We start from the raw sequence: 27,747 nt of genomic DNA on the forward strand, positions 1-27,747 counted from the left end.
AAAAGTCAAGGAATGCATATTATTAATATTGTGTTGAATGCTGTATATGTTTATACAAACTTTTATAATTAATTTTACTCAGTTGTTCGTTATTTTCATGTCGATGGTCGGTGGATTTCACCCAGGCGTTGCAGATGTCAAGTTATTAAAATTCACCCATCTCTCAGTCAACCTTTAGACTATTACGAAATCTTAAATTTTTTCACGATGGATTCCTACCTCTAAGTATTATTTCATCGAAATCAAAATAAGCTACATGTATATTGTCACTTGTTTTAATACGGTCCGTAACTGTCCGTAAGCATAATATTATTACCGCTATATCATTATCTATCAACAAAACATAACCGTTATATCATTATCTATCAACAAAATATTACCGCTATATCATTATCTATCAACAAAATATTTGACACACCCACCTCATCCCAAACTTTACTTTTAATGCGCTGTATATTAATTTGAGTATATAGTTACTCAGTAAATTTAGGGGATTAAAAAAATACATGTAGATAGGTCATTTTTTGTATTGCAAAATTATCTTGGGGTCTAAACCCTAATCTGATATTATTTTTTTTTATCTTTTGCAAACAATATTATTACAGATTTTACCTCAACTTGGGTAATTGATTCAATTTGTTTTTCAACAAAAACCTAGTTGCAGTAAATTTGTTAAGCAAAAAAGAAAAAAAAAAGAAAAAAGAAAAAAATATATACTACGCATTTGTAAGTCATGAGTTCGATTCCCCCTGTAGCATGATTTTCACCCACTTCTCAATAAAAAAAGCATATCCTTCCACATATCTGACATTGTTGAAATTAGACCTTGGATATCTTTTTTTTAAATGTTGTAAATTTAGTTGGTTTAAATTGTTCCACAATTCATATTCGTGATAGTATTTTTTTTAAGAGTTTAACAAGAGTTAGAGATCCGTATTATGAGATAGGTCATTCGGTACTGCAAAGTATGTTTTCTTGCCTTTGTTACAGTTGTCTGTTGTTCGGTCACTGGATTTTAATTCAGCGTGTTGGATAATACCTATACGTTTATAAATATCGTTGATTGAGATGTCCTCCTTTCCTATTTCCCAGTTTTGTTGTGCTGGGGACCTTCCCCAAGACAAGAAGTTAAAAAATGTAAATATAAGCATTGAGTCATTGATTTTATGAAGTATACAGTCTAAAAACTTGAGTAACTTGCGTTGATATTAAAGATCTCTTTTTCAAAACTCCATAAAACTTACCTCATTTGAAGAAAGGAATTCAGGCATTACATTGTACGCTATTCTTTGAGTTTAAAATTATAATACTATAAATTACATACATGTATCTTAGTTGTGAGAGCAAAATGACGTTTATTGGTCTAAATTGATTCCTTGATAGAATTCTAAAATGTTCTTAAATGATTTTTATTTGCCATCCGTCTTGAATCTTATCACTGTAAATAGTAGTTTCACTGGTCACCGAGAAATAAAGCCATGAAACGTTTGGGTTTTTTGGTGACATAAACAATTGTTTACCTTGATGATTTGTTACGTACAAAATCAAAAATCATATGCATAATATTTTTTTCAAAACTTTTATATAGCATAACCCTAGTTAAGGCGTTGTATCTATAACTCTTTTCTGGAAATATTTTTTTTAAAAAAAAGTTTCTTTTGTTATTTAACGAACTATCAAATGACAACTATGTGTATTTTTATTCGGTTATATCAAAATCGAGTTACTTATTAAGCTATTTGCCCCCTTGTCTCATACATACCAATATCACTGATTTTGAAACCTTTGAGTATAAATATTTGTTTAAAAAATCAAAATCAAAATTAAAATCCGCTTTGTTTTATATGATACGATGAAATATCGAAACTCTCTGCCAAATCTCAGATCCTGGTGAAATTAGATTTTTTGTTTTAAGACCGGAGACTGGTGAACGGAAGTGATTAGTGAAAATGAAAGCCGGTATTTTGTGTACATTTGCCTAGTTTTCATCACTGTTTGTCATACTAGATGAACCACCCATGAAAATCTGTAAAACATGTTAAAAACATGAATAGTTTGAACCCTTCAGGTGTGGACCGGAAGTGACGATTGACAAAATAAAACCCGTTAAACACATTTTTTATCAATTGTCTATCATTTATCAAAGTTTTATGTCTCAATCAATTACAGTGACAAAAATCTCGCGGGTATCATATTTCTTAGAAAGGATATGCACCTTAGATATTTGATATATCTCACCGAAAGAAGATATGTTTGCTTATTCAACATTGTATAGTTAACATTTATAAGAATGTGTACTGATATAATTATTCATTCCATGTAAAAAAAATATAATAAGAAAAAAAAAATGTTATAAGTGCTTCCGATGACGATCAGAAGTGACGAAGAATCAAACAAAATAATAAATATGGATACATACTGAGGACTATTATCCAACAAAGTGTGGTTGTTTAAGTCGTCATCGTTTTTTTTTTAGATCTAGTAGAGTCATTTTTTTGTCTCTTGACAGGAAAAAAAAAACAAACGGAAATGCTCAGTGAAAATAAAATGTTAGTATTTCTTGAACATTAGACTCTTCTTCTTTATTGTTAATCAATTTTACCAAAATTGTCAAAGAAAAAAAGTTAAACTTTTAATCATATTGATTTGTTTGAACCCTTCCGGTCAGGACTGGAAGTGACAGTTGACAGAATAAAAGCAGATGAACGCATGTCTATCATCCGTATAAGTTTCGTGAATTGATCCCTTGACTTTCTAAGATCTCGTGGATTTATTAAAAAGAGCTATCTGAGATATTTGAGATATCTCACCGGAAGTAGATTTTTTTTTGCTTATTTAACATCGGATAGTTGACATATGGAAAGATTGATAAAAAAAATTGAAGTGCTTTCGGCAACGACCAGAGGTAATGACGAACGAAACAAAATAGTTGAAAAACATCTACTAGTATAGGTCTATAATCCTATTAAGTCTGAATGCTCACATTCCTATGATTTTTGAGATCTCAATGTCACAAGCTTTTTGTTGCGGGACAGGAAACGGATGACAGGAAATAAACTTTGAAAAAAATTAAGAAAAAAATCCTCGAGATATTATTTTTTCTATCAGTTTTGAAAATTTCAAATTTCTATGTAACCATCGCTGAGATTTCTTGTGGACAAAAAAAGGGGAACAAAATTCGTACCCAGTTTTTGAGTAATAGTGAGCTCTTAAAAATGGCACCACGTGATTCAACAACAGTAAAGAATAAAGTACACATCATGATAAGCAATAAACATTGAACTAAATTTATATTTCTATTGACCTTTTTCAGCAAGAGCTTATATGGGTAGCAATTATGTCAGTAACAAAAGCAATTAAGCCATATATTTAAATGTGTACGTATGAACAATAATCAATGAAACCATGGTTATCTGAACCCTTCTTGCTCATCAAGATCGAAATAATCGTGGGTTTGTAAAGTTTTGTTGATGGATATCATTTCTTTGATAATATACCTATTTAAGAAATTCGCTGAATGTGTCAATCATGTTCAGATATATGGATGAAGTTATTTTGAATTAAATTCTATGTATCATTCATTACAATATATCAAAAAAAGTACGCGAAAAAAGGATTTTACAGGCAAAGTTCTTCAAAATTTACATTACTTGATGCAAAGCTCAAACAACAACAACATATTACATATACTTTATTAATATATTTTTCTCTAAAATTCATTTTCTTATATTTATTAAATGCAATTGAATTAGACAAATTGATTTATGCCATGCGATGTTACCTGTTGTTTTCAAGAATGTTTTCCATACTTAAAATTTACAAAATTTTGAATTTATAATTATAACAATAACTTATGAAAATATACTAAAAACAATTGTCAGTTTTGGAACAAAAATGTACAATTTATATTATTTATAGGTACTAACATAGGGATTTGTTTGAATTTTGTTTATAAAAAAATGAACATAGAACAAAGGTAAACAATTGAGACTCGTTACCTTGTGGGTTTTGATAGAAAAAACAAAAAGAAAATATTTATAATCTACACGTTATTGATTTGATCGAATACTCTTAGACCTGTATGATTGACTTAAAAAACCCATCAAAATATCGTCTATCATTTACACATTGTCAATAATCTGACAGTATACTCTAATGATATTATATTCTTTACTCAACAATAATGAGCACCAATTAAAACCATATACAAATGAGGAAAGTCAAACTACGCAATGCCTTAATGTAAAAATCGCTTTCACAAGTGATTCTTAGAAGAAACAACCCTCGGCATTACATCAAACTATGCCAATCTATAATATTAAGCAAATTTTTATTGTGTGAAACCGTCGCTAATGTTTTTTAAAAAGACAGAAGGTTTTGGCGTAATCATATATATGAGATACCATGTTTAATAAATACCAATTTTGTGTATAAATATATGAACAGAGAATAAAAGTAAACAGTTGAGACTCGCTACTTTATCGATAAGATCAAATAAACTCAGACGTGTAAGATTGATTTCAAAACTAACGAGCATCAGTTCTATATATTTATCCAAGATGCAAAAATGGTACCGATGCAATTATATAATGGTTAAACTCATTTTTTAATTCTATGCCTTAAGAGATTAGTACGATTTTACTCTCATCGTGGTCTGTTAATAATGACTGGTATAGATGTTGGTTTGTCACCTATCATTACAATCAGGTCTTCCTGTTATTTATTCGTGCTTTCTTACTTTGTTAAGAAACATCCTAAATACTTGGATAAGAATTGAATATTTTCCTTTATAGTTATTCTTCATTAAATAAAATAGCCACGATCATGCAGCCAATTTCAAATCAAAGAGTTTGTTTATAATAAGATTTTTTGACGTTACATATCACGTATACTAATCTGAAAGATTATAATTATTTTTTACATTTATTGCTGTTTCTTAGTTATACACACTAAACAATTAATATACTCAAACATTTATCATTCATTTATTACCCTATATCATACATGTATCTTAAGTTCAGTAATTATTAAGTAATTATCACCACTGTTTTCTAATTTAAAAAAAATATTCAAAAAGATACATGGAATAAAAGTAAATAAATAAATGAATTAATAAATAAATAAATAAATTAATTAATAAATAAAATAATCAAAAGGTAAAAGAAGAGACTGAAAAGACTGCTGTCCAGGCATTATATGGATTAGTATTTTTTTATATCATAAAAATATTGAAAAACTATGTAATAAATGCGTAATGAACAGAAAATTTTCATAATGTTTATATTTCAAATACTATTGTTCCGAAACAATAATAATTGATATAGATTAACAAATACATTAATTGCCAATGCCGTTTTACTTTCATTGTGTCTTGTGGAACGTTCAAAGATTATCTTTTTCAAACACCGGTACATATTGATTATTTTGAAGACAGTCATTCCAACTATATCCGGTCCTTTGTTACGATAAACGACATGTGGGCTTTTTCAAACCATTTTAGGCCATGTTTTCTTTTAAAAATGCATATGGTAATAGTTAACAATCATACTAATTACCTTGTTAATCAATTGCTGTTTGAATGCAAAACAAACCCCATTGAAATATCATCTATTTTTTCACATTGTCAGTAAGATACAGTGGTGTCCAATAATTTTACATTCTCAACTCAACCATAATGAGCACCAATTAAATTCATATGCCACTGAGAAAAGTCAAACTACGCAATACATTGAGGTATAAATTGCTTCCACAAGGGGATCCTAAGAAATGATAACAATCAGAATTACATCACAAGATGCTCATTTAAAACATTAATGGTATAACTGCCTTATCACTTACATACAAAAAAAATTGATAAATAGATTTTGTTATTGATGCATCGATGTAGCGTAACGACAATTCATTTAAAAACCATAAGCTTGTATTCAGAATCTTCACTTTCAAACGTATTGGTAGCACATAAAAATAGACCTAAGATTATAGCTTAATATTATGTTTCAAGCGACATACATAGTATTTCTGATCATTACTATTTTGTACAACCAGACGGCCAGTTGCTTCGATAGTTTTTACGGTGTGAAAACAAAAGAATATCCGAAAACGTCATGTCACAAATTTGCAAATATAGAAAGTGCTGGAAGGTGTCTTGGGGCATGCGGGATCACAATGGATATAATCGTCATGATCAGCCACGATGAGACTACGCAAACTTGTATGTGCTGCAGCGATATGACGGGGAGTGACATAGCTGGCCCAAATTGGAAGTCATTTGTCCCACGTACATGTAAGTATTTTATTGTTTTTAAAAATATTTTGAAACTGACTTGAAGCTTAGTCTATAAAAATAGAGAAAAAGTGAATCTCATGTTTACCTTTAGCGTGCAAAGTATAAAAATACATTTAAGTTACTGGAATAAAGATATTCATTTGATTATAAACCCCTTGCACTCTCTAGAACTTATGACTTAGTATTGTACGCATTAAAGGGCGTTTCTATTTTAGTTTTTTTTTTTATTTTAGCGCGTTTTAAAAGTTTAAAAGTAGCATTGTTAGATAACTAAAAGTCATACAAATTATTTTAAAAAAGGTGGTCTTGTAATCAGAACTTTTAAATGGACAAGGGTATATAATGAATTTATGTTGTTGCCAGGCGCTGATCATCAGATAATACTCGACGCTTTGCGAAATTAACAGTAAATTATTTAATAATATAAAATATAATGATATATATACTGTATACATGTCAAATAATAATAAAAATTTGGTTTGAATATATAAAATTAATATTTAAAAAATTCAATTCAGTAAGTAACAACAAAAGTCTCTGCGTGAATCGAACCCGGGATATACGGATCAGAAACCCGACACTGTATCCACTAGGATATGGAGTAAGTTACGAATCGCCGTCGATAAAATCATTCCAATATAACGAAAGGTGGTTTCGATCAGAGGTCAGCCATTTTGTGATGATGTTTATTCCACCTTGAAATAAAACGATATATCATAATAAAACTGTATTTACCTTTTTCAAAAACTTCAAATGACAATGGTGTGTGCAATTGCAATAAGTGTATAGATATATTTTAAAAATCCAGGTCAATTTTAATTTTTCAATTACAGGCATTGAATAAAAACAATTTTCTAAAAAAGGTTAAAGTTCACTTTGAGTAGGAATATTATGAAAAGAAAACCACTCGTTTTTTTAAAGTTAGAAAGTGTGTGTCTTTGACAATACCTTGGTGAATGTTTTTGTGAACATATTTAGACCCGGATTTCAGTGCTTTTTTCATTGGGCAATTTTCTCACGATTCTAAAAAAGTTGTATCATATTAAGGTTAAAAAATTATATATTCTAATTTAAGTAGTAATATATAAGCTTGGTATTTTGTAGTGCCCTGTGCTGACGGTTATGCGACTTACTATTTGATGCCATACCAAATATGTCTGAAATATTTCCCAGTGCCTGTCTCGTATTCAACAGCTCAGGCCAACTGTCAAGCTGAAGGTACCAATCTCATAAAGATTGATTCCCAGGAAAAATACGACATATTCAAAGATTATCATGGTATGTTTAAATTATTTTACGGCATTTTAATTTATTTTATAATTTATTTTGAGCAGAGAAAATTCACTAAAACTTGCGCATTGTTTTGCTTGCTTAAAAATACTTGAAGCATTCAAATCACAAAAGTGTCAATGAGAGATAATATATTATTATGCACTATTTGTGTCATAAAATATCAATGACATTTTTACGTGGGTATGCGATGCACAAAAAATTAAAATTACACAAAATCAATTCCAGATGGCATCTATTCAAAATTGATGATTTTTTGAATGAAACTTTTCATATACCCCCCCCCCCCCCCCCGCCTGCAGAATGCAGACAATATAAGCAATCAAAAATAATTAATGGTTTTGAGTTCCTTATAGTAAGATTTTTGAAATACAAATGAACCAAATAAAAAATAAGTCAAAGAACTAGGTACAGTTTCAATCATATTTGACCTGTTTTAGAGTGATTTTTAAAGATATCACAAGAAATTGAAATGTAACGTTTATTTACACAAGAGTACCCATAAATTAAGAATATATGTATAGTTACCCGATTAGACTTCCTCAAGTTTTATTGTGACTTCATAAACAATGCATTTTCCCGTAACTTTCATAAAACTGAGCAGAAGACACCAATTCGTTAGTAGTTTTTTGAATAGAAAAATATGTCCGCAGCTGTCGCCCACAATGAAACTCGCACTATAACTTTATCATGTGATATAACATAAAATATATTAATTTCATTATTGGCGACGGCTGCAGACACATTTTCCTATTTAAAAAACTATGAGAAAATGTGCCATTTTCAATTTTTTTATTAGATCTTAAAAATATGCCAAAATGTTTAAGTCATAACTACTCATTGAAACAAGATAAAAGTGTTTAACCTGGTACTTTATATACACACATGTTCAAGATGGTACGTGTGTATTTTTATGAAATTTAAACTTTTGAATTTTAGGGCCAATATTGAAAGAAACTGTACCTTCTTCTTTTTAAAAAAATATATAGAGAAAATTAATTTAATAAAAATCATACTTTGAAGTTGAATCTTTTTTTGGCAAAATACATTTTTACTGTTTACCACTTGTCTAAAACTTTTATATTCAGTAAGAATTTGCAAACAATGATCATGTTGGAAATAACATAAAATTTGAGAAATTTATTTTCAATAAACAATAAGGAGATACTAGCAAGAAAAGTAGGCAAGTTACCCTATGGTTTGAAAGTGATTTTTGCCATTACTATAGTAGGACTACATGTACATTGTATAATTGTTTGTTTTTTCCTAGTACTTTCGAGAGTGCTTGGCTTTGCACAGCTTTTCTCATTCTCTCGTTGAGGCAATGAAATAACTATCTTTTTGGTCGTGATTTTATTCAACTAATATATTTCTCGATATTCTAGTACATGACCTTAAAAATAATGATCTAAGAAACTTTAAATGAAGAACTTATTGGCATGCATAATACAAAGTCAAAAGCAGTATAAATAGTTTATTTCTTGGAAAATTTTCTTAGCCGAAAAGACTACAAAATTTTAAATTAATTAAAGAGTTGTGGGTCACTAAAAAACAATTTTATATGATCCCTGGATCAAACAAGTAGTTAATGATTTCTAAAATCCCTTTTTTTTGGCATTTAACACCCTTTCCAAAAAATCTTTAAGGTACAAATATAGCAAAGAAATAAAATAATATTAAAATGTGAGTGAATGTAAAAGATTTGCACCTTTTGAAGACATTCTGAAAGGTATAAAATAGTTCAACTGATACATTTTGAGACAATCCCCTTAAATATCGAAATATTCAAATCTAAAATTAACAAATACCGAAAGTAAAATTCTTGCAAAAGTTTTTATAAGAAACTCAATGGTAGAAATACATGTAAAAGACTCGGTCTCGTTAATCTATTATGCAGTGGCAACTTATCGTTTTATTATATTTACGAAAGAGTTTAGCGCATAACATTTTAAAGTACAGTGGAAACTTTGAATTGTTTTGTTACCACAACGAATACTATTTTTATAGTAAGTTTTATCATAATTTAAAGAAAATTAGGTATAAAAAAATGAAGAAAATGTATAATCTACACGATGTTATAAACATGCGAGTTAATGTTTATGTAATCAAATTTCCTACACACGATTTAATTTTGCAAGATTCAGGTAAATTTGTTACCATGTTCCAAAGAATTTCAGTTTTCCACATTTTATTTTTCCATAATACATGTATACTGTACATGATTGGTGAAATTACATTTATTCTAATTTGTGAAGCGTCTAAAAAAATAAATTATTTTGAATGTAAAGGAGAGAAATGCGTATCGTATATTCATTTAAAGAAAACTAAGAGATAATTGTTTTTATTTAAGTCTGGGAAAGGTTGACCCCTTTCATTCAATGTGACTCTCTTTCTTGACGCCAGTATGTTTATTATTATGTGTCAATTAAACAATAAAATGCTTTCTTTGGTGCTTCATTCGGGATATGAAGGTTGCGACATTGCAGAAAAAACATAACATTTTTCTTTTAACTAATTATTAAATTAATTATGAAAAGTTAGTAAAATTCACTAAATAACTGTTAATGTACATAAGTAAGTTAGCTAAAAGAAACAGCCAAATCGTTTCCTGTAAGACTTTGAGTCTGACATCATCATGATCATTTCGTGCAGTCCGTGATTTTTCTTAGGTCGTTGTTGGTTTCAACCAATCGATAAATAAAGCGTGTCAATTTCAGCCCTGTCAATTTTGTTTATCAGTTTCACCGCTGTAGATTTCGACCAACCGATAAATGGGGCGTGTAAATTTCAGTCTGGCTGTTTCTATAAAGCTATAAATTAACTATAAGTTTCCGTAAAGAATAGAGTAATAAATACTTGGTAAATGTAAATATAATACGATAAATGCTTGATATACACTGCTCATATATTCATTTTTAACTAACTTGCACGTGGATAATGGTTTCATTTAATAAACGAATACTTTATATCACATTTTACCTAATTTATATGGCTTTTGTGTACGCTGATCATGAAATACGATACGCAAATACAAATGTACTTAACTAACTGACTTGTTTCGGCTTTTGATTTATATGGTGAAGGACAATATAGTTTATGTGATAAAGTATATTGCAAACTTTGGTCGAAGAAATGATAATGATCTGGTTTTGTAATGTTTAAATATCAAGATTTAAAAGTTATTTTGAATAATTCTGTGAATATTTAATCAGTAAAGATTTTAATATTTTCTGATTAAATAGCAATATCATATGACCACAACATTATGTTCACTTCCCATTATGGTGTTGATGAAAATACATTTTCCAAAATAAGCGAAAAGATACCAAAAACAATTAGACACATAAAACAGAAGTCAATTATTACGAAAATAAATTTATTAAAATGTATATCATGTTTAATAATCATATATTTTTAATCGTCATTACGATAATAAGACTGTTTATTAATGAATATCGAGATAACACTATGTCACATATCTTTCTAGACTATCTAACTCGTTTCATACTTGAAGTAGAATTAAAATGATAATGATAAAAACTAACCATATTGAATTTGTTTTTTTAATTTTAGTACCAATTGCAAATAATTCAATCATTCATGTGTGGGTCCAAGGAGAAAAGGTTGGAGGTCAGTGGCAGTTTGATGACGGAACTTTAATACCTGGATTCTGTCCCATCAGGATGAGTAATAAGCCGGGGGAAGTACATCTCCGGGCCGAAGGATCTACATCGTTTAAATGTACTGATTTTCATAACGGCGGCCCATTTCATTATTCATGCGAATACAATCGTGTGTTATCCTTCAATAATTAACATGATAAGAATGATCAGAACTTTGCATCTATAATATGTTGGACCCCCACCCCCCTATATCTAAGGCAGAATGCCGTTACACTCGCGCTTACTGTTTGTTATATAGCTACATTTGTTTAACGTAAAAGCGCTGGGCCATGTTCATGAAAGTATCTTAAGATCCATCTTAAGATACATCCTAGGATATACATTAAGACATATCATATGACCACTCTACATCTTAAGATGTAAATCAAAGCTATCTCAGACGTATCTTAGTTAAGATATCTTATTTTGACTAAAACTCTATTCTAAAAAATAAAATATCAAGAAAATATCATGTGAAATTTTTATAAATGGCTATTTTTAACAAACGTAAATAAGCAATAACGTTTTTAAAGACTGAATGACTTTCATACATTTTCTTCTCGTCGATTTGTATTACACGTTACATGACTTTACCATCAGTAATATGCATGCCTAAAAATAACATTTTTGTCTTCAAAATTCATCATCCATGTCGCCCATGTCAAATATCAGTGAGCAATGGCCAATTGTTAAGTTTCTGAAAAAAGGTCTCGGACACCTCAATTCAAGCAAGCGAATTATTATCCTAAAATTGCTCTGATCAATGTATATTTATCAAAAACGATGTTTTTTTGTTGTTGTTGAAATTATTACTTTTCCCAAATTGGGTTAAAGGACGCGACTACGAATAATTAAAAGTCTACGAGGATTAGACATTGCAAAAACATTCAATGTATCCAATAATTATATCTTAAAGATATCCTTCTAAATACGTACAATTAAGGTTAACTGAATGGGTTGATTCGATATACTTGTACAATTATATATTCTCGTAAATGATTTAATTTACTTTTGAAAATTTATCGAGGTAACAGAGGAATATTGTTTTTTGGGGAATTTTTTAATATTCATCAAATTCATATATTTTATCTATAAAATATGTGGACATTCAACCATCTTTATTAATACGTAGTGCAATAATTTTTAAACAAAATGTTCAAACATTTGCGCTGTTTATCATAAAAAACCATCAATTTTAGAAGTTTACATTGTATACATGTACAAGTTAAAAGCACACATGATAGTACGTTTACAACCTTTGTAACCAAAGAAATGTCCTACGTGGGAGATCGATTTCCGGTTCATTTGATATTCTCTACTGCACATATTTCCTAATTTTTCGAATTTTCATTTAAAACCTAGAATATTGCGCTTGATTTTATCAAAGTAACCTTCCAAGTTTTCTAAAACATCATTTTGGCAATAAACAGTTCATTTCTGCATAAATTTTAGTATAGATATTCATGAAGGCAGGTTTGTCCTTAAAAAACTAAAATATTTTGATAAGTTTTAATCAAAGGAAGAACACATTTAAATATGATTTTTTTTAAGGGGCACCCGGTCCTTAGGTCAAAATATGCAAAAAAGATCCCAACAAAACAATTTAAAACAGATCTGCGTCATAGTGGTTAAAATACATGTGTTACACTTGTAGGGTTTGAATTGCTCAGTTGGTTTCACCGCAGTCACATGCACCGCATATCTACAGTTTTTTTGTATCATGACTCGATTTCACCCGTTGACATGGTATTTCTTTTCTATTTTTAGATATCGGTTTGAATAAACATATTTTATTTTTTTATTATTATTTTTATACATGATTGTGCATTTTGTATTTTACTCCGTTTTTTCCATTAAATGCACGTTTGTTGTTCAAATTGGTTTTATATCGTCAAATTAATCGCAAATGTACGTTTTATCAATGTGCTTTCTGTTGTTTATAAACTGTACCATATATGTCTGCATGAATGTGAAATAAATATCATATTGACAATAATAATAAACGATTTTTGAAAACAAAACCCTTGTCACACAATAGAAAACATACTTCATTATACAGTTAATGATACCATTAAGAGAGTCGGCAGATTCCAGTTCTCCGAGTCTATAGATAGGCTATATTGAGGGGAACTGGAATCTTGCTGACTCCCTCAATGGAATACTGTAACAGTTTTAATATACCGATACAAAAGTTCAAATAAATTCAATTCTTCGTGTATCTAGCAAGTTATAACGTCAAAATAAATATTAATTAAATTGCATGCACGATGTACTGTGACATAGGCAAGTTATGCTAAACAAAAAAATGAATACGTGCAGTCAATCAAAAAGCCGTTGGAACTAGAATTAAATGATATGGTTATGAATATTCATGGTTTTATTCGGAATATATCGGAACTTTTCCTTTGGTTTAAAGAAATAACTAAGTGTCCCAAATAGGGGTGTATCAGTTTTTCAAAGCTACGCACCTATTTGCAGGGAATCAGTAATTTTACGACAATTCTCAGGAAATAAGCAAAATATATTGAATTACGTTTATACAGTGAAGAAAACCTAAAGGTAAAATAATTAATACTGTCTCCCTTAACCTAAAGTGACTTTTTTAAGAATAGAAATTAGATACAGTAGATTCCTTATTTTACGCGAGTACTTAATTCCGCGATTCAACGATTTTCCATCAAATCGCGAGAACATCAAATCGCGAATGCCGAAATATTATCATAGTTCCTTGACTTTACATTTGTCCGAAAATTAAAAGCGAGATTTTAGAATTCGCGAGACGGGCTTCTCGCGATTTTACGCGGATATTAATTCCTCGCGTTTAATTAGGAATTTACAGTAAGTAAGCCTTTTGGAATTTTGCTTTTTCTAATGAAAACAATGGTTTATTATTATAATTTAATTACACAATCCTATTTCAACCCTAGGATGTTAAAAAAAATCAAGGAAAAATGTCTGTCGTGCTCAATTTGATTAAGACATGTCTAAAATGATCTCAAATACGACACGGGGGTGATTAACTTTGAACTACTTAGCATAAGTGTCATGTGGGCACGTGTTTTAAAATCAAATTGAAATAAATCTAGAAAAAAAATCTCCACTTAACTAATCCGACTGTATCACCTGCAGTTCATAAGATAATCCCGTAAAATACTCTAATAAATCGATTACCATTTTGGAAGGGGGGGGGGAGATAAGACGTTAGGTCATAACCCTGGATGTTTTTTGAATAGTCAATAAAAATAATTTAAATCTTAAGTAGAATACCAATGGGGTTACAACGTATAGGAAAAAAGGAGAAAGGGAACAGGGGCCCCGTTTCACTAAAAGGCGTAAGATACGACGAAACGTAAGTTAGGCCTTAGGGGGTACGCCAAAATTTAGTCCGGCGTTAACTGCGTTTTACTAAGAGCGTACTCCTGGCCGTAAATACTAGTATCGGACTAAGTTAAGGTCAGTCTTTCGTCCTTGACAACGAGCTTATGCACATGCGCAGACAGATGATAAAGAGTAGAAAGGAATAACTATATGTTCATTCAAAATTATTAATTCAACAAAACTATTTTGTTATCGATATCTACGGTGATTTCACCATGCTTCGAACACCCTTGGAATTTCTCTTCTGATCATGCGTCAATTATGGCCCGAGTATAAATATATTTATATTAAATTTCTGGTTTCTTCTTGCTATATCATTGAAAGAAAATCAGTGAATTTGTTTAAAAATAGAAAATATAGCGAATTAATGCAGTAATGAGCTTTTTAACCATGGATTGGACAATATTAACCGAAGAGGCTCTGATAAATATATTTATTACTTTCATATTTAGATTTGTGTCAATGTAAAATTTGGAGCAAAAATGACCTAGGAAATAATTGATGAATTCCAAGTCTAATTTTTTTTTTACACAATTTGTTTCTGAAATTTGTTATTTTTTGAATTATTAAAATGAAAGGGTACATTCAAACCACAAGTGCATGCACGTTAATTTGTAAATGTTTCACCAAAGTTATCAGATCCGAGGTACAGATGTACATTGTGTCAGAAGTATGGTGGACTCAACATAAACTTCCCAAGTACACTTACATGTATGTTTAGTATATTGAACGAGGCTTCATATAAAGAACAGGGGCGTACAAGGCGTTGCATATCCCCCACTCGGAGCAATGAAGACAAAAGAATTTCACCTCAAGTTATAATATTAGTTTTTGACTTGTATGCATTGTTTTCATTATAAATTTCACGATGGATGTCAACATTGCGCTTACATTCTATAAACACGACAGGTAATGGTTTCCAAATTACATGTAAGCTGCACATCGTTTTTTGCCTTAATCTTGGGTCATCCACTGTTCTTAATTGCAAAATTTGGTATGAATGGGTCCTGACTCCATCCCAAAATTACACTTATTTAAAGAATAAGTCTATTTTGATTTTCATTATTGATTTATTAAAATGGATTTTATACTTATAATGGGTCAAATTTGTGATTTTCACCAAAACAGTTTTACTTGATAAATGATGGTCAAAAAGCTAAATTTATTCACTTTGTGTCAACCTAGCTCAGTGTGATAGGCGGAGGATTATAGTCCACCATTCTCCATGGAGAGGGTGTTCGAATGGTATAGACGGCGTTTTATTTTTAATTCATTTGCCTTTAAGTAAAAAGTGTTTTGCTTTTTTATTGATTATGAGTAAATATCTTATACCATTTATATAAGGACCACAATTTCGTAATGTCCATGTTCCGTTCATACAATGTCAGATAAAAATAGAGCCAGCACACTATCTTTGAAGTAAATAAAGAGTAGATGTATGTAACCTACGAAATAAAATATATCTGGAGTCAGTGTTTTGCGTCGGTTGTATGATAAATACATTATCTAATATTTAAAAAAATAGGAACCTTTGACGACTCTAAAACATAGTTGGAGCTTTCATCATATTTTGGTATTTATATTTTAACAATACTGAAAAATAATACTTATGTGATTAACCTTAGTTTAACTACCTAAGCTAACACCTTTTACTCACCAAAAATGAAATAAAAAAAGAGGAAAATATAAAAGTATATAATTCGCTTAATGAGTTTTAAATTTCAAAATATCCCACTCACAACATATTTTGCGTGGAAGTGGGGGGGGGGGGGGGTTAAATGCTTGAAATGCTAGACATTTCTAATACAAATATACCTTTGTAATAAATGTGCATCATGTATGTATATTTTGTGCATTATTCATTGCCCAATTTACTTAAAAATATGAAACGTAAATCAAATTATTGAATAAAAACAATCGAATGAAAATTATATATCGGTTGTCTAAATATGTCATTTTAACATGTAAACTGCAAGTGCAAATATAAAGAAGGTGAATAAAACATGGTAAGAAAGTTTTTATTCGAGAATTGGTTCCACCTAACAAAACTCTGTATTTTCTCAATTTCATATGAAATATATAAAATTTACATGACAAATTGTGCAATTTTAACATTACGGTCAGCACCGATATTCTCAGCAACAGAATTAGCAGTCAATTCCTGTTTACGCCATAAGTTACGACTACCTTTGGCAAGGCGTAGATTTTTGTCTTAACTTGAGACGGACGCAAAGTTCCGCCTTTTAATGAAACGGACCTTAGTCCAAATATTTGACTTAAGGATTACGTTTACTCAAGGGCGAAAAAAAATCCAATAATAGGAACGAAAAACTACGTATTCTACATTGTAGCCCCACTATGGTGGTGCTATTTTTCACTTTCAAAATACTAGGTCATTGACCTACTTTTTCTGCTTGTGACCTCTGAATGTTTTTTGAAAAAATTGTCAAAATTTGTCAGAATTGTCCACCATTTTCAAGGTTTTCTTTATTTTGTTATTATTATAAATAATAAAACAATTTGTAGGTTGGGAAATGATAAAATATAAATAGCTTTACTAATTTTATTTTTGAATGAAACGTTTGAAGCTCATATTTTAGGTTTAATTTAGTCCGAATTTCCTCTATCAATTTCCAAAATTGTACCCATTTAATTTTTGATCGAGTTTTACAAAAAACTGACTAACAGGAGTTCCAAACAATTGATTGCCTAAAACTGTTTTTATTGTCTGTATTATGTTGACATTATTATTATATAAGGTCAATGATCAAAATTTCGAGATATTTTATCTTGAATCGATTTTATGCATTTTACAGATTTTTCCGATCGCGTGCCAGCCAGTGTTATAAATTTATAGATGAGTAAATACAACCATTAAATATGTAAAATGATATGAAAAAAACATATAGAAACTTACCTTTTGCAATAACATTGCAACAGAAAGTTTTTAAGAGAAAATAAGAAAATGAAAAAATTAGTCCGAATTTTCTCTGTTTCAATATTAATCTACCCTTGTCGAAGCATATCTTCCTTAGATAAACAAATCATGAATATAAATATCAATATTTGTTAATAGCGCTGTTATTTTGTGGTTTTAAAACAACTTTGGACTTCAGATATTGAACTTTGTAAAAATATTTTTTGAAATCTCAAACCCTGAGTAAACGTAATCCTTAAGTCCGGACTTACGACAGGCGTAAGGTTACGACGGGCGTATGCCTTTTAGTGAAACGGGCCACATATCTAATACCCTTCTCTAGCTGAATTTCTTTGTCGACCTTGTGTTAGATTTCATTAACATATTGATCAGTAGAAAGCATGTTAGTGTATTCTGTTCGTTTTCTATCTTCATTGTTTTTTTTAAAAAGTCAAATCCAAACATTACCCCATTAGACAAACATTTAGCATTATCAACATTAGGGTAGTTTTGTAATAACTGATCTAAACAAGGTAGATGGATTGGTATTCTGCCGAAGTCCAATACTTGACGCTGAAGGTGATGTAAACTTACATTTTTACCCCTGCTGGAAGTGGTTTTGAATTAAACTGGTTTTGGTCGTTCCTGTGATAACTATTATTTTGAATAAATGGAGTTTTTGTAGATGTCCCGGTGTGAGGGTGACATATTTTAAAGCAAGTTCTGATGGGATGGGATGTGAACCGCTGCATTTGCGACATTGATTTAAATAAGCGCACTTGATTCAATTGCACACCCCTTGAAAATTAAAGCCATCACATTTAAAGCGAGAACTTTTTGGGCTAGTTTGAAACAACTATGTATTTCTTAAATGCTTACTTGGTGACTGTATAAAAACTTACCACAATTGTGCATCTACTGATTACTAACTGATTGCTGAGTTGATAGACTTTTTAAACCCTAAACTGAGTGTCATATTCTTGAAAACCATGGTACAAAATATCTGCCATCTTTTTCATTGTTGCCATATGATTGAACAAATGCAGAGCTTTTCACGTATGTGACAGCAACTATTTCACGAGGCTATCGTTTAAAAAGTAAGTAAATTATTATTTTATTATACTGAAGAAAACTTCATTTGACGGCGACCCAAATTTTTTTAATTGTAAATAAATTAGAGTTACGGGAATTTGATTTTAACGTAGCGGTTTGGATAGCACCAGAGGTGTTTTTACTTCAAAAACGAGAGAAAAATCGATTGCTGTCAGTGGATAATTTCGATGACAATTCACTGGCGGCAGATTGTACGGAACCTATTTCGCAGATAGAATTGCAAATTTATTTGATGTAATTTTTCACAGAAAATCTACGCAGAGATATATTAAAAGCAATTATATACCACTCCAACCCCCACCCCCCCCCCCAAAAAAAAAAAAAACAAACAAAAAAAACCCCAACAACCCCCCCCCCCCCCCCCGAAAAAAAAAAAAAAAACAAAAAAAAACAACAAACAAACTGAAAACAGAGAGGAAAAAAAAGAAGACAATCGTAAAAGTACTTTGAAAAATCTAAAGACCCTTAATACATTATCTGGAGGGGGTGGGGGATGTTTTAGAAGCCTTTTGCTTTTACACTTTTAGAAACCTTTCATTTATTAATCTGTTTACAAATACGGATGAGGTACTTAGTATTACATGCATGTCTCCCCTTCAAAGAAGATAAGCTCATTGTGCATATATTTTTGTATTTTTAATTCCACAAAGAAGGTGTTGCAGTTCCTGTGCTAATTTTCATAAAGTTGTTGCAGATAAAAATCAATTTAATAGAATGCGATGTAAATATTTTTTTTCTCATGCAGCGTTTCGTACAAATTTGTTAGCAATTGTATCTTACAACTGCATACCATTTTTAGGAAACCATTGCATGCGCGCAGGGGAACAGAGGCAAATTTTTGGTATTTTTATGTAGATTTAAGAGATATAAATTTTCCTTGGGCGAAATCCTCCCCCTCCCCCTCTAGATCCGCGCATGCATTAAATGAATCGTAAAATGACTACACTGAAAATGTTACTGATTGCAAGCCGTTTCTAATGTTTCTTTTAAAATTGAATTTTGAACGTAAAACTCCGAAGTTGAAGTGCGGTGTTTTATATCTTCGCATACTTCTTTATGTAAAGTATAACCGAGTGGGTACGCAGGTTGGCCAAATACCCAGCCAGACTAACTTGTTGGTATTGTTAAAATTATATTTTAATCGCATTAAAAGACAATACTCGTATTTCGATTGCTTTGAAAATTAATGTAAAGAACTAGGTACAGTTTTGGTTGAAATCTGCCCGGTTATGAAATTTGATGAAAATGCATCAGATGTTTAATGGACATCTTTACTTTATAGAAATATAGATTTGAATTCCATGAATTACAAAGAACCCTTGAAAAGTGCATGTTAAGTTGCCTTTGTCATATCGCAGGAATGCAGATTTTTGCCTGACAAAGCGCATTAAGCTAGAATTTAAATTCATCAACAGTAAAAATAATATCTTATTTCATATTTTATAGTATGGACATTGGATTATAAAAAAGTATTTTTGAACTAAAACATAAAACCATTTACCAATGTCTTAAAAAAACGTAAAACTAGGCTTAATATTGCATTTGACCTTTTTGCACTTGATTTTTTTCTTTCAAGTTTTTTTTCATTGTTATAAATACTTATATTAAAAAAAGATGAGATTTTATTTTCTATCAAAATTATAACAAGAGGCCCATGGGCCACATCGCTCACCTGAACAGCAGTTCCTTGTAACATTACATTTCGTAGCATATGCTTTTTCTATTTTAAACATTGAACCCCTTTCTGGGGACCCAGTTATGGTCCGAGGTTTATGGTTGGCTTGAACAACATAAACAGTAACATAGGAATGAAAATGTGTAGCACTGCGGTAGGACCGCACGTACACAACCTGAAAAACTGAACGTAGCAGAGTTCCACTTCAAGAGAAATAACTCTCAGACTGTACAGAACATCAAGAAAGATAACTCTTGGTTCCACTACATTAGAGTTTACACAATTTGAGGATCCTTGCATTATAATCTCACAAACTGTAGCATTATAGTTCTCGAGAAAAACTTTTTAAAAACATTTTCAATATATCTTTCTATGTTAAACTTTGAACCCCTCTTGGGGCCACAGTATTTGTCCAAGGCTAAAGTTTTAATTATTTGGAATCTACATTATTTAAGGATGCTTGCATAGCTATCTCACAAGATGAAGCATTATAGTTCCCTAGAAAAAGATTTTTCAGCATTTTCCCTATATATTTCTATGCTAAACTTTGAACACCTCTTGGGGCCCCAGTATTAGATTGAGGTCACAGCTTTTATAATTTCGAATCTACACTATTTGAGGGTGCTTACGTAGTTATCTGACAAATTGATGCATTGTAGTTCTCGAAAAGAAGATTTTTAAACATTTTCCATATATACCGGTACTTCTACATTTAACTTTAAACCCATCTTGGGTCCCTAGTATTAGTCCAGGGGTCACTATTTTAAAACTGTCGAACCTTCATTATCCAAGGTTGTATGCATGATAGTAATCTCACAAACTGAGGCATTGTAGTTCTCGAGAAGAAGATATTTTAACGTTACCTTTATATTTCTATAATAAACTTTGACCCCATCTTGGGGCCCCAGTATTGGTCCGGGGGTCACGATTTTACCAATTAGGAATCTACATGAGCGAAGGCATAGAAATTCCACAAACTAAAACATTGTAGTTCTTGAGAAGTTTAAAATGTTTAAATTTTGAACCCCTCTTGGTGCCCATCAATTGTCCGGGAGTTACAATTTTTTGAATCTACATTATTTAAGGATGTACATGTATGCATAGTAATATTCCCAACAGTTGCACTCTAGTTCTTGAGAAGAAGATTTTAAAACATTTTCCTATATATGTTAAAATCTAAACCCCTACTGGGGCCCCACTTTTTGTTCAGAGGTCACGATTTTTACAATCTTCACTATATATACAACCGTTTGTGTATGTATTGGCATTTTTGGTGAAGTGGTTTTTGAGAAGAAAATTTTTAAACATTTTTCATATGTAGTTCTATGTTAAACTTTGAACCCCGCCTGGGGCTGCAGTTTTGATTTGAGGGTCACGATTTCTACAATTTAGAATCTTCATTATACATACAAGCTTTTGTGTAAATATTGGCATTTCTGGTGCAGTGGTTCTTGAGAAGAAGATTTTTTAAACATTTTCCTAAGGTATATCTATGTTAAACTTTGAACCCCGCCTGGGGCCCCAGTTTTGGTCCGAGGGTCACGATTGTTATAATTTAGAATCTTCACTATATATACAACCGTTTGTGTAAATATTGGCATTTCTGGTGCAGTGGTTCTTGAGAAGAAGATTTTTAAAACATTTTCCTATGTATTTCTATGTTAAACTTTGAACCCCGCCTGGGGCCCCAGTTTTGGTCCGAGGGTCACGATTTATACAATTTAGAATCTTCACTATATATACAAGCTTTTGTGTAAATATTGGCATTTCTGGTGCAGTGGTTCTTGAGAAGAAGATTTTTAAAACATTTTCCTATGTATTTCTATGTTAAACTTTGAACCCCGCCTGGGGCCCCAGTTTTGGTCCGAGGGTCACGATTTTTACAATTAAGAATCTTCACTATATACACAAGCTTTTGTGTAAATATTGGCATTTCTGGTGCAGTGGTTCTTGAGAAGAAGATTTTTAAAGACATGCACCCTATACTTACTGTTTCGCAATTATCTCCCTTTTGAAAAGGGCTGTGCCCTTTATTTTTACAATTTATAACCCCCTTTCCATAAGGATGCTTTGTACTAAATTTGGTTAAATTTGGCCCAGTGGTTTTTGAGAAGAAGTTGAAAATGTGAAAAGTTTACAGACGGACGGACAGACAGACAGACGGACGGACGGACGGACGGACGACGGACAACGGGTGATCAGAAAAGCTCACTTGAACCTTCGGTTCAGGTGAGCTAAAAATCAAAGAAAGACACTAAAATGAAGAAAACAAGTTTATCGAACAAGGAAATTAAATAACAAATACATTATACATGTAACACTTAAATACACAAATAATGACAACTACCCTGGTAACAAAAGTTCAAATCACTGAGGCACACCAATTCCAAACATGTATTATCTCTCTCTCTCTCTCTCTCTCTCTCTCTCTCATACACAAAACAACTTCTTTCTTACTTTCCTCTTTCTTCTCTCACTCTTCAACACAACCTTCATCTTCATCACTGTCCGATTCATCAATGATGGCAGGGATGTCAGAGGCGTCTTCCAGTGATGCAGTCCAGTTTCGAACCCCCTTTAGTGAATTCTGATATCGTCCAAAATAGAGATACCAGATAACACTGGTAACATGGCCGCACATCCCAACAACTCTGGTGCCAGCTTTACATTTGCAAAACCATCCATCGACCACTCCGTCACCAAAACTGACCCAGCATCTGTACTGTTTTGCGGATATATGTCTGCTTTGAATTTTGGCACACAACAATCCAGGAATCTCGTCATTGATGAGGATTTCAAATCCACCGTCTGCGTCAGTGTGTTCCTGAGCATAGGAGAGGGCCATGCGCAGCTGATACACCCCGAGCGTAAGTTGGCGCAGTTCACTTTCATCATAGCATGGAAAATCTGGAGCTACATTCTCCACATCCACTTTTGACCAGCGCATTCCTCTTCTATCCAGTCCCTCACCTTCAACACGTTCCTGTAAAAAAAATTAGTTATATATGACAAAAGTCAGAATTTGTCCTACAACTAGATTTAATTATGTCATTACATGGACGAAATTATTCAAGGATTATTAGGAATCATTCTTTGAGTATTATGAGGTGATAATTTTGGTCGTGGCATGATCAAATCCAGTAAGGCCCGAAGGGCTTTATGATAGATTAGATCACGCCCAGACCGAAATTATCACCTCATAATATTCATAGAATGATTCCTTATTACTTATATTTATATAATTTTGAACCATCATACGATTAAATATTTAAATATAAATAAGCAAACCCCGCTGGCCCCTCAATTTGGCGTCATTTGAAGTTATGGGTTATAGAGTATAAAATCGATACGTAGAGTTATCACAGGCAAAGACACTGGCACATGTAAATATATATATAACAAACATATATAAAGTACCTGTAGTGTATTTGCTCTCTGTGAAAGATGGAGCATTTTGGCAGCAACTTGTTCATCTTCTTCTGATGATCTACTAATTGGAGGCCTATACTTGTTACAGAGTGCTGCAACAATTCTAACATAGTCACCAATGAATGGGATCTGGGAATTTGGCAAGGTCTTGGACAAATACTGACACTGTTTCAGGCGTCCATTACATGCTTCAACTACCCATCGCACCTGAAGAGTGAGAAATACATGTATAAAATAATCTTCTAATATTCAACAATCAGATGTACATTCACAATTCAGTTTGAATTACCTGTGTTCATGAAGATTAATAAATATTTTGAAATTAACTCAATAGTATATAATTACATAGGTATATTATTTCTAAAAAATAATAAATATTATTACGAGTTACCTTTGTCACTACTCTTGATAAGTTAGAATCAATAGTTGAGAGCTGCTTCTCTCCCCGTTTCATAAATGCTGGCATCTCTAACTTTATCCCAACATCTTCCAGAACATCTTGGGCATCTCTGAAGCCACGGTCCACTACAAACACATCCTCCTCTTGAAGCCAGTTCCTGAGTTCCTCAGCATTATGGTAAATCATGTGCCTCAGTATGCTGGCGTCATTGTTCTTACTGTCTGCTAGATAGGGGCCAAGAACTGACACAATGTACCCAGTCGTTGTCACCACCATCATGGGTTTCACAAGAGGCCTGTGTTTGTGCATGCTATATGATCTACGAGCAAAAGCAAAATTTGAACTTTTCTGTATATAGATATATGTTCCATCGAGAACCAAAATTGCTGGATTCGATGTAACATCTTCAGTCATGAGATTTCTGGCCAGTTGTCGGGTGTGGTTCTGGATCACCTCCTCGCGTGTTATGTGGTTAAATCCAAGATTGTGTGGCACAAAGTCTCTCATAAGTGAAGTTCGTGCAGAAACTATAGCTCGGCGAACCTGGAATATATCATATTTAATTAATGAAAATCGCCTTTATATATCAAATAATAAAAAAAACATGTGTAAAAATATTTGATTTTCATATCAATTATAAAATTCTTACTTGAAATTTAGTCATATGAAACAAAACAGCAAGCAGTTTGTTAGAAAGAGCTGATCTAAGTTTCATCAGGAGGATGGCAATACATGTCCTCTTGCTCCGATTTCTAGTTGAGTTGATGCTGGTAACTGACGATACAATGTCGTGAAATTCCCGTCGAGAAAATCCAGTCAGTACTCTATACTCATCGTCATCCATACAGCTTTCATCATCAAAGTCAAGCCTTGACTGTTGGAATGCCTTCTCTCGCAAGTCCTACAAAATGAAAATTATTATCATCGTTTACATGCTACATCATCATTGTTGTCATCATCAACACCATCAAAATTCTCCTCTTCACCAACATTAATCATTGATCATTACTTTAGTTTTACATTATCATGTATTTTGATTTCATGCAAATTGTTGATACCTTTATGAGACTGAGGATGAATGTTTTGTTGAGCGTTGTGCTTTCATTGGTCCTGATCTGCTGCATAGCATCATCAACCATTTTCCCATTTTCTAGATGTCGCACACAGCATCTTGCTCCAGATGGAATGATGATTTCTCTCCTAATAAACACTAACAGCCGAACATGATGGGAAACAGCCACAAGCTTTGGTCCTGGTTTCTTGCAAACAAAGCAGTAACCATGGCTCTGTGATGATGATGGAATAGGCAAGGGTACAGATGGGGGACTTGGGAATGCATGTTTTGGACGCTTCTGCTTGGGTGACGCAAATGTTGGATCCTCTGTTTCCTCTTGGGGAGCTATTCTCGGCAACACAGATTCCCTTGTCACTGAGTCTTTGACTTTCCGACACTTGTGACGACACTTGTTACAGAGAACATCTGTTTCCTCAACATTTAAGGAAAAATGTTTGCGTAATATTACCAGAAATGTACTAGCTGGGCGTCTTTCATCAGGAGGGGCCTTTCTATTACAAAGCACGCATCTATATTGTTTCCCATCCATCCTTAAAAAACAAAAGGTGATATTAATAAGCTTAGTATTAACCACACACATTTGATTTCTGATTTTTTTTCCAATATACATTCATAGATATTAAATCTGATTCAAGAATCCTCAACACCCTGTGAATTATGATCTTTATGACAGCTTAAGTACATCACAATATGGCTTCCATCTACCAACCTGCGTCATGAGTTTAAATTCTGCCATGACTTTTTTTTTTCACAAAGAATAAGTAAAATTTTTAAAAGCTGAATTGTTTTTTATTTATTTATTTATTTATTTTTTTTGGGGGGGGGGGGGGGATTTTTAAGTCAAACCCATGCTTAAAATCCATATCTTTAAGTTATTTTTTTAAAAAATGGGCTGGTATGCAGAACTTATACATGTACTGAGGGTATGCTGAAGACCATGAATAATTATGAATATTGATATATTCAATTATTCATTTTTAATCATTTTTTTTAATCAGTAAAATAAATCGTATGCTTAAATATTTAAGTTTAATATTGCCTATCAGCTCTATATTCTAGTACACCCCCCCCCCCCCCCGTTCACAAAAGACATTCAAAGTTTTTGTAAGTAACAAAAACCCATAATTTTTTTTCAACAGATTTTAATATTGTGATATATGTATCTAAAACTGTTAATTTATTGTAATGATATCATTTTATTAAATAATAGCAAAGCTTCATATGCGAATGAAATGCCGCCGGTATAAAGTAAATACTGTAACTTTTGCACCACTCTGTATCCATCGAAACTTTTGGTACAGACTATACGTGATATAGATCTATATTTAGCACTTGTGAATACACTGTACCTGTAGCATAAGACTTAAATATCCCCATCGTACATAATTTTGATATCATAAATATGATGAGATAAATTGATTCAAGTTTGCAACAAAGATTCACGTTTCATTGAGTGTATACATGTACTTATCGGGGCACTTACATGTATATTCACGCAGACGATAGTTAATTTCTACTTGTCATGTTTACATATTGCAGGCTTGAAATAGAAAGCATTTTATCTTTATAAAAAAAATAATACTTAACAACAATCATTTACAGAAAATAAAGAAATCAATTACCTTCTTCTATCCCCGGCAAATGGATAAAATATCATACAATTATAGGACCTATATATATTGTGCATGTGTGTATGGTGTCTGAGCGTGATTGATAAAAACATAACGTTATCGCGTTATATCCTTTAAATAAGAATACAAACGTTGCAAAGATAGAACAATTCGATGATTTATAAAAACCAAGTTACCTAGCTGCTTATTGTCTGCAATTTCCACGAATCGTGGAACAGTTCATCTCTGGAACCATCTGATGTACATCGCTTTGTTTACAGCATCCATAACAACCAAAATGGCATCCCCTCCGTATGAATGACTCGGTTTTATCCGGATTGTGTTTTTATTATTGTGTTAATTAACAGATAAAAATGCTCTTACACAAAAAAACAAATGGATATTTGTGATTTTTGACCGAAATTTGACCTCATTTTCGCTTCTATAGACGAAATACGCGAAGTGGTTACTCTAAATTGCATTTTGATTGGCGACGATCTATAAAACTTAAATTGATATTTGAACCCCTCCGACAACGTCGCCCGGGACGAAACTTTCAGGATAAGTACATCTTGCAATTAACTATTCTTGTACGGAAAATCGTTCCGGGCGACGAGGTCGGAGGTGTTCAATTTTACTCATTTACATCAGATTGACCAGCAAAAAGGCCATAAAATGGCATATCGACGTTACTTTGATGGATCATTTCCTACGCATGCGCATGAATGTGCCGATTCTAACATGGTATTACAAGTTATTATGACCTCCTCTTTATATTATATGCGGACAACTTATCGGAATCGCAAGATATTTTTTCCCATAAAAACCGTGCAAATTCTTAAGGAAACCGTACCTAGTTCTTTCACATCATGTATTTTTTCTACCAATCACAAAGAAGAGAAAGTGCAATGT

At 31.9% G+C, this 27,747-nt stretch overlaps 2 protein-coding genes across 3 annotated transcripts; one reads left to right on the top strand and one right to left on the bottom strand.

Moving 5' to 3' along the window:
• The first annotated feature begins 5,991 nt into the window (after positions 1-5,991).
• Positions 5,992-11,391, top strand: LOC128174083 (uncharacterized). Its single transcript, XM_052839718.1, has 3 exons — positions 5,992-6,277; positions 7,391-7,564; positions 11,150-11,391. Exons 1-3 carry the CDS (start codon positions 5,992-5,994, stop codon positions 11,389-11,391), a joined length of 702 nt encoding a protein of 233 aa, XP_052695678.1.
• An 11,175-nt stretch (positions 11,392-22,566) lies between these two features.
• On the bottom strand, positions 22,567-27,677 carry LOC128171761 (uncharacterized). 2 transcript variants are annotated; one of them, XM_052837540.1, is made up of 6 exons: positions 27,033-27,677; positions 25,209-25,755; positions 24,800-25,051; positions 24,142-24,693; positions 23,739-23,957; positions 22,567-23,304 (listed from the first exon to the last, which is right to left on the bottom strand). In XM_052837540.1, the coding sequence occupies exons 2-6, from the start codon at positions 25,752-25,754 to the stop codon at positions 22,795-22,797; spliced, it is 2,079 nt and encodes a 692-aa protein (XP_052693500.1). In that variant the 5' UTR covers position 25,755; positions 27,033-27,677; the 3' UTR covers positions 22,567-22,794. The 2 variants fall into 2 exon arrangements, with proteins under 2 accessions (XP_052693500.1, XP_052693499.1); XM_052837539.1 differs by lacking the exon at positions 27,033-27,677 and having other exon boundaries at positions 25,209-25,984.
• Positions 27,678-27,747: the final 70 nt, after the last annotated feature.

Source organism: Crassostrea angulata, chromosome 2 (genome assembly GCF_025612915.1).
Source record: "Crassostrea angulata isolate pt1a10 chromosome 2, ASM2561291v2, whole genome shotgun sequence".
In the NCBI taxonomy this organism is placed as follows: Eukaryota; Metazoa; Mollusca; class Bivalvia; order Ostreida; family Ostreidae; genus Magallana; species Magallana angulata.

Coding starts and splice junctions, on each gene's coding strand:
- LOC128174083 (XM_052839718.1), top strand. CDS start 5,992: ATGTTTCAAGCGACATACATAGTATTTCTGATCATTACTATTTTGTAC. Junction 6,278..7,390: donor TTGGAAGTCATTTGTCCCAC/GTACATGTAAGT, acceptor GGTATTTTGTAG/TGCCCTGTGCTGACGGTTAT. Junction 7,565..11,149: donor CATATTCAAAGATTATCATG/GTATGTTTAAAT, acceptor TTTTAATTTTAG/TACCAATTGCAAATAATTCA.
- LOC128171761 (XM_052837539.1), bottom strand. CDS start 25,835: ATGTATATTGGAAAAAAAATCAGAAATCAAATGTGTGTGGTTAATACT. Junction 25,052..25,208: donor TCATCCTCAGTCTCATAAAG/GTATCAACAATT, acceptor TTCATTTTGTAG/GACTTGCGAGAGAAGGCATT. Junction 23,305..23,738: donor AGAGAGCAAATACACTACAG/GTACTTTATATA, acceptor TTTTTTTTACAG/GAACGTGTTGAAGGTGAGGG.